Below are 7,062 nucleotides of genomic sequence, written 5' to 3' on the forward strand. Positions count from 1 at the left end.
GCTGAGGAATTAGAAATTTGGAGACAAGCTTACGTGCTTCAAAAGTATTCCTTGTAACCTCACCTGTGACCTTTCTAACAGGCCAGGCACAGTTTTTTCATGAGCAGACATAGCAGAGTTGCTTGAAGCCAGCAGTAGTGTGGGTTTCTTCCTTAGCTTAGCAGATGCATCTCAGTATTACTTTTCATCTCATGCTACTTGCAGCCACAGGCGTTATTTGGGATACGTCACAAGCACTGTAGGCCTCATCTGCAACAACCTCTGCTTCTGCAGATCTAGTCCTGTGTCAGCATAAGACAGAAAAGGTCTGGAGTGGCTGAGATCTATCAAAATCCTTGGGCTTTGCTCCTAAACGTAGCTTTGAAGCATGGATGTTAGAAATGAAATGCAGGATCCCCAGCCTCCTGGGGTTTTTCCGTGCTTTTATGTTTAATATTCATTCTCCAATCGGACCACATGTTTTTTCATCTCCTGCCCATTATGTTATCAGAAGTGACAGGCCATATGCAGTTATTCCACTTACTTGGGTCCTGACATCTAACATTCAACAATATTTGGCCATCACGCCTTGGCTTGCATCAGTGTCTCCCAGAAATGTGGAGTGGGACCATGGAACTACTAACCACATGCAACCTCTCTTACATGCTAAGACCAAACCTCTCATTTTTTCCAGTAACAAGATGCTCTTACCTTTAGATGCCTGAGGGAAAGGGACACTGGAGTAAGATTCAGACTTTCTGAGGTTATTTCTTCACTGCAGAATTATCTTGAGCACCCTTTCTCTGGTCCACACAACTCCTGTCTACACCTGAGTTCAGTAATGCTTTCAACCTAGGCTACCTTGTCTGTCCAAGGCTAGTGGCTAAAACCACTAGCCAGGGACAGACAGCTCTCCACAAGGAGACTAGAGATAAAGCTTTTTGAGCACCGCTAGTCCTTGACTTCCTTCCCACAGTTTTCCTAGAAAAAATAGAAGACGAATCCTTCCACGTTTGGGAAGAATCATGGAGATTCAGCTGGCTACAGCACACTTTTTTTCTGGAAACGCTGGCAATGCAATGCAGCAGAGGATGAGTGAGAAAGCAGTCATCCAAGTTAGGCTTTGTAGCATGGCTGCACCCCTTCACCAGAGCTAAGTGGATTCCAGTGATCTGAATTAACTCTGTGGTGATGACTTGTCCTAAGATGTCCCCTCTGGGGCTTTCCAGGAACACATGCCATCACCTCATCAGTTCAGGTTGGCTGCTTCTGTGTCAGACAACCAGGTGCAGCACCTCTTCTAGCTCAGCCACCGCTTTGCTCATTAACTCAAACGTTTTTTCTACATCCTCTCCTCTGGCTGATAGTCTGCCAAGTGAGGTGTAAGTGCTGTCCTCCTCTCTCCCCACCATGCTCATCCTACGTTTCAGGGCCCCTAGGAACATGCACTGCAAACACAGGCCTGGAGAACAAGTCCAATCAGCATACGAAGGATTCAAAGGCAGGATTATATATTACATTTCTCTCATTCTCTCCCTCTCAAGACGTTGTCCAGGACTAGAGCTGCTAGCTAGGTTTTCTAGCCCTCTTTTTGATTTGTGGGAGACCACACATGCAAAATTTCCAGGTGATCACAGAGCAGCACTGTAGACCCTCTAAGAAAAAGCAGAGCCCCCAGCTTTTGTGAAAAGGGCTACACATAGTAAACTCCAGCTGCGTGAAGGAAGGTTGGCTTGGACTTAATGTGAAACCACACTAGCTGCACTGCTTACAGATTTGGGATCAGCCCTGTTTGCACTCTTTTTTTTCTCCCCAGAACCTACAGTTTTGTACATCCAAAGTTTGTGCTCAGTCCAGTCAGAGAACAGCTGCAGCTTGAAGGAGAGGAGCAAGTCCAACGAGATGGAGACGTGTCTCAAGCAGGGCTATGGGACCCTCATCCTGCCTCCAGTACTCATTCCTGAGGGTCCAGCAAAAGGCTGGGCAACCTCTGCCCAGGAAGAGGGGGCAGGCCCCTTCCTTGCAGCTGGGGCATGTGCTGTGTTTGGAAGCCAGTTCTTCAGGAGCAATGCTTTCTTGGTGTGCTTGTGGGATCACACTGTGAAAATTGCTGCTGCAAAAGAAGGAGCACGGGCGGAAAGCAAACGGCAGAGGTGTGTGCAAATGGGAGCACAGGTGACATGCACGCACACAGGCACAGTCCCTACTAATATCCTGAGTTCTTCCTTGAGAAAGGGAATGCTTTCTTCTTGTATGCCTCTAGTGTGGGGATCAAGTCTGAGGCCAGCCTGAGACATTCAAGCAATAACCAGTCCTGTTTCCCCAGCATCACCAGCAAACTGAGATCTATATGTGCATGTGAGTGCAGATCCTCAGGGACTCTCAGAGAACTTCTGGTTTTACCAAATAGACCCCAAGGATACTTAAAACATTTAGTATGAAATGCTACTTGTGACTTTCTGTTTCCCTGTCCTCCACTGCCATACTGAGAGCATCTGTAAAGGGACTCCATTTTCTAGCTCATCACACAGTTTTCAGCAAGGTTTATGTCATGACTCATTTCCAAACTAAACACGCGTCTGTCCTGAACTAAACAAAACGGTGATGTGCAAATGCATATTCAATCCCAACTCCTTTTAAAGCCAACTGTACCTTCTCCCAGACAATCTTCCTTTGTACTTACGGCATCTGTATCCTGTTCCAGTGGGACTAGTGCTGCAGGCCCTTCCTTGCACCAGCTAGCCACTGTCTGAGCTTATCTTTGACTTTGTGTATCCTCAAAAATTGATACTTCCTTCTGTGATTCCTCCAGCTTGTAGCAGCCCCACCACGTCCATTGAATGTCTCTCTTTGGCAAACTGCTCCCAGACCTCATAGCCGTGTTTGGCACCAGCTAGGATGACTCTTCCTTTTACTCGTAACCCTGGTGACTGGAGGAACGGGCACATACGGCCACTCTCGTGCTTGTGCAAACACCTCCTCACACTCTGCTCTCTCACCTCCTTCCATGCCCCTCTGGAGGGGAGTCTGGGAGAAGTGTCCAAGGCGAAGCCCCCCTTCTACTTCCACTCCCTGCTGAGCGCTGCTGTGTGCATGTGTGCGCATGTGTGTGCACCCCTGGTGTGTGTGTACAGACTGACAGGCTCAGATAAAAGCAATCTGTGGGGGAAGCCGGGACTTCTGTACTGTAATCCCACCTCTGACCTTTTCTTCCTGGAAAGGTCTTGCCCCTCAGTCTCCCTCTGTTCAGGGGTAACTCCAAAGCCGTTGGGAAAGGAAAACCACTACTGCCTACATGTCCTCAGGTGAGACAACCCTTGTCTTTCACCCTATCAAGAAGTGGGTTTTGTTGCTGCATGCAAGTTCCCAGTCTCTGTGTACCACACATGTGCCATCTCTCCATATTCTTCCTCCTGCTGTAGCCACAGCCAGTAAGCCTTGCCATGAAGCTGCCCAAGTGAGACCAAGGGGAGGCTAGGGGAGAGGGTGGTGCAGAAGAGGAGTAATTTTTTTTCTCTTTTCTTCTTTTTGTGTCACTCATCCCAATGTACCGAGCTGACACGAAAGACAAAATGAGCACTATTTCTGCAGGGCCACAGATGGGATGGGAGGGGTGCCTGCCTCAGTGGTGCCCAAAGCTCGGCCTCCACACATTGGCCTGCATCCCAGTTCTCGCTGCTGAGAATTTGGGCCTGGCCACCTGGAACCGAGAGCCTGAGACTGGATTTGGAGAGGGTGCCTGGCCTGCCTGACCAGGCTCTGGAGAGCTCTGGTATGGTTTAGGGGACTGGCTGAGCTCCACCTGGAAGGGTGCTGGTGTAGCAGGGGCAGAAGAGGCCATTTCTGTTCTCCACACTGGCTCATCCAACGTGGTGGCCGAGCGGGGCATAAGCACGGTGGGTGCCAGGCTGCTTGAGGCCGGCATGGGAGCTGGAGTGGAGAAGCGGCGAATCTCCTGGGTCTTGGTCGTTTTCACAGGGACCTGCTTGGCTGCTGTGAAGGACAAGCTAGCCTGAAGCGCTGGCTGGCCAGGAGACTCCTGAATGCTGGAACTTGGGGGATCCCCAAAACAGAACATGGCTGACTTTAATTGATAGGGCTGGTGGCGCATCAAATCAATGACCTTGATCCCTGATTTCTGGCCGGGTGCCTTTTTCACTTTGCTCTCTGCTTTGCTAGCCTGAGATTTGGTGGCTGCCAGGGGATAGAAAGGAGAATGCATCGGGTTGTAAGCTATTGGAGGGGGAGCCCGGATGTTGGGTGAATATTTCCAGGACGAGGGTAGAGAAGGGGAAGGAGAAGGGGTCCTGGGCTTGGACTCCAGCTTCGGTGTTGTCTGCACCACAAATTTGTCCATGCGGCTCTGGCGTTTGGCAAAGAGCTCTGCCCCCTTGCCTTTAAGCTGAGGCATGTCCTGAGCCCCATTTACCAGTCCAGCATCTTGCTGCTGAGGCTTAGGAGCCACTGGAGGGGGGGTCTTGAATTTGCGGCCAGAGGACTGCATGAAGTTGCAGGCCTCAGCTCCCAGGCTGAGGAAGTCCTCCTCAGGCCCAGACTCAAAGCCTGCCCCAGGGTGGTCACCTTTCGGCTTCTCATCCAGGTTCTGCACCAGAGACAGGAGCTCCGGGTTGGGTGAATTCTTCTTCTTCTCCTCAATCTTACTGAACATGGGTTTCTTGTTGCCCCGTCGGCGAGCCTCCTGCAGGATGCCTGTGCGGGGAGCTGGCACAGCAATTCTCTGCTCCCTGGAGGTTAAAGGCTCAGAGGGAGGTCGCGGCACTGCTGGTGAGACAGCAGGAGAAGGCTGCTTTGGCACGGGGGAACTGCTTGTCATGTGCTGTGATGGTGCTGGACTAATATACAAAGAAGAAGAGGCTGTTCCAGGGACTCGTGGCTGGGATGCTGTGGAGGCCACGTCTCCTCCTGGCTTTGAGGGAGCTGACAGAAAGATAGAGGTAGTGGATGTACGGGCAGCGTTGGCAGAAGGCTTAGTCTCTGGAGCACTTCCTTCGCCTCTTGGCTGTGACTCCAGTGCTGGTGTCGGCCTTCCTGGTGCAGGAATATACAGAGATGTGGAGGAGCTGACTGGACCGCGGTGTGTTGGCACTGGTGCGCTGGTAGGTGTTCCTGGAGCCAGAGGTGAGAAAGGGGGAACCACTGTGCTTTGCCCACTCAGACTTTCACTAGATTTTTTGGGTGCAGATGGCCTAAAGATGACAGAGGATGTTGCTGGGCGTTGGCCAGACAAGCCAGGAGTAAAGGGCCGTGCAGACCTGTTGAACATGCTTGTTGAGCTGGCAGAGAAGGGGTCGGGAGTGCTTGGAGGAGGTGGGTAGAAAATGGGGCTAGAGGGAGCCAGGACCTGAGTGGGGAGGGTGGCCGGCTGCTTGCTGGGCACTTGCTCACCTTCCAGGTGGGTGCTGAGGGGCACACTCTCTGCCTTCTGTGGGACAGGCATATCTCCGTTCACCGTGCCCTGCTGTGTTTGGGCAGCTGGGCTAAGCTGGGGGCTCTTCTGCACCGGGGCTTTCTCGACTGTGTACTTCCCAGCGCGTTCCCTCTGCTGCTCAAATAATCGTGCTCCTTTACCAGAGGTCTCAGTCAAACCTGTTTGCTTCTCTTCTTTCTGTTCAGAGTCAGACTTGGATTTTTCAATGTCCAGGTAAGAGTTGTCCCAGTCTGAGTGATTAGTTAGGCTTCGGGCATCAGAGAAACCTTCCTCATCAAATTCAGACTCACTAGTTGGAAAAACTCCGTCTTCCTCCTCGTAGGAGCGGTCTTCATCAACACTCCCAAAGCTTACCAATGTGTACTTCTTAGCCCTCTGCCTGCGCTTCTTGAACATCAGCACCCCCTTGGAGTGGGGGTTGGGTGCATCTGTCAGCAGGGATGCAATGGTTCTGCACTTTGTTTTGGCTTCTTTCACGTTCTTCTCTTGGATGCTCTCGTGGCGGTGGAGCTCTGCAAGAGACAAAAAGAGGCAAGCTCAGAGCTCAGCAAAAGGCTGGGTGGTCAGAGGTGGGCAGTGATATGACTATCAGTATTCCAGTGCCCATACAAGCTCACACTGTTGCCCCCTGCCCTTCTCTTTCTTTCCTGCCTTTGCTGATAGTGTCTTTAGGAACTGCTGGTAGAAACTCAGGTGCAGTTTTCTCTTTCCCTGCAAATACAATAGAAGCCCATGCAGGTGTAGGGAGGGAATTCTCCCCATTCTGACAGCCGGTCTCTGTTTCCTGGTCAGACCTGGGATTTCCTCTTTCTGCAGCATGTGGCCAAGATTTCTAGGCTGTATCTCACTGTGGGTTTACCATATATGCCCTTGCTCCTGGGAATTTTTACCATTTGCTTACCACCCTGAAGGTGGAGCCCTGTTTTTTGTAGACTTCTCTCCTACTATTTGGAGGATTCCCAGCAGCAAATATCACTCTGGCCCTGAGAGCCTGGGAAGCAGCCGCAGTTACGGTTAGCACCCATGCATGTGTGCAGTGGGAGAGCTGCTCCTGCTCTGGGCGCTGCTGTGCCAGCTATGAGTCGGAGTATCTTGCAGCAGCACTGTCTGTAGGGCTGTTCACTGCTCTCTGCAACAGCCCTGCAACAGCAGGAGGCATGTTTTCACCCTTGCTGTAGTTCTTTGCTTGTGCCCCACGCCCAGCAAGGAAGAGGAGCCCTGAGCAAGAATCCCAGATCCTTGCAACTGATTAGCCAGGCCGGAAGGAATCCACTTAGACTTGCTTGGAAAAGCCAACACCTGTTGGGACACTGGCATGAAAGTGTGGGATAATCATCTTCCACCTGCTCTGCCAGCCCAGTGATCAGTAAAGCCTCAGAGAGGAACATTGTGTTCTCTGCCTTGAGTGCAGGGAATGCAGGAGGTGAACAAAATTCAGTAGTAAAACTGAACCTGGCTGCCCTAAGGAAATGGACATACCTTGAATGGACATGCCTTGATTTTCCCAGCACGATAGCACAGATGAAGCATCTATCCACTGCCTGCATCTATTAATTTGACAAAACAATGTGTAGCACCTTGTCCATCCCTGACATGCTCAAGAAAGAGGTAAATAATTATGTCTTGCTGAAGGG

The 7,062-nt window shown here is 51.1% G+C and overlaps 1 protein-coding gene across 1 annotated transcript; it reads right to left on the bottom strand.

Annotated features, from left to right (window-relative positions):
• Positions 1–3,601: 3,601 nt before the first annotated feature.
• On the bottom strand, positions 3,602–6,920 carry SYNPO2L (synaptopodin 2-like). The gene is made up of 2 exons (XM_009872048.1): positions 6,908–6,920; positions 3,602–5,940 (listed from the first exon to the last, which is right to left on the bottom strand). The coding sequence occupies exons 1-2, from the start codon at positions 6,918–6,920 to the stop codon at positions 3,602–3,604; spliced, it is 2,352 nt and encodes a 783-aa protein (XP_009870350.1).
• Between the last annotated feature and the right edge of the window lie 142 nt (positions 6,921–7,062).

Source organism: Apaloderma vittatum, unplaced genomic scaffold (assembly GCF_000703405.1).
Source record: "Apaloderma vittatum isolate BGI_N311 unplaced genomic scaffold, ASM70340v1 scaffold36140, whole genome shotgun sequence".
Taxonomy (NCBI): domain Eukaryota; kingdom Metazoa; phylum Chordata; class Aves; order Trogoniformes; family Trogonidae; genus Apaloderma; species Apaloderma vittatum.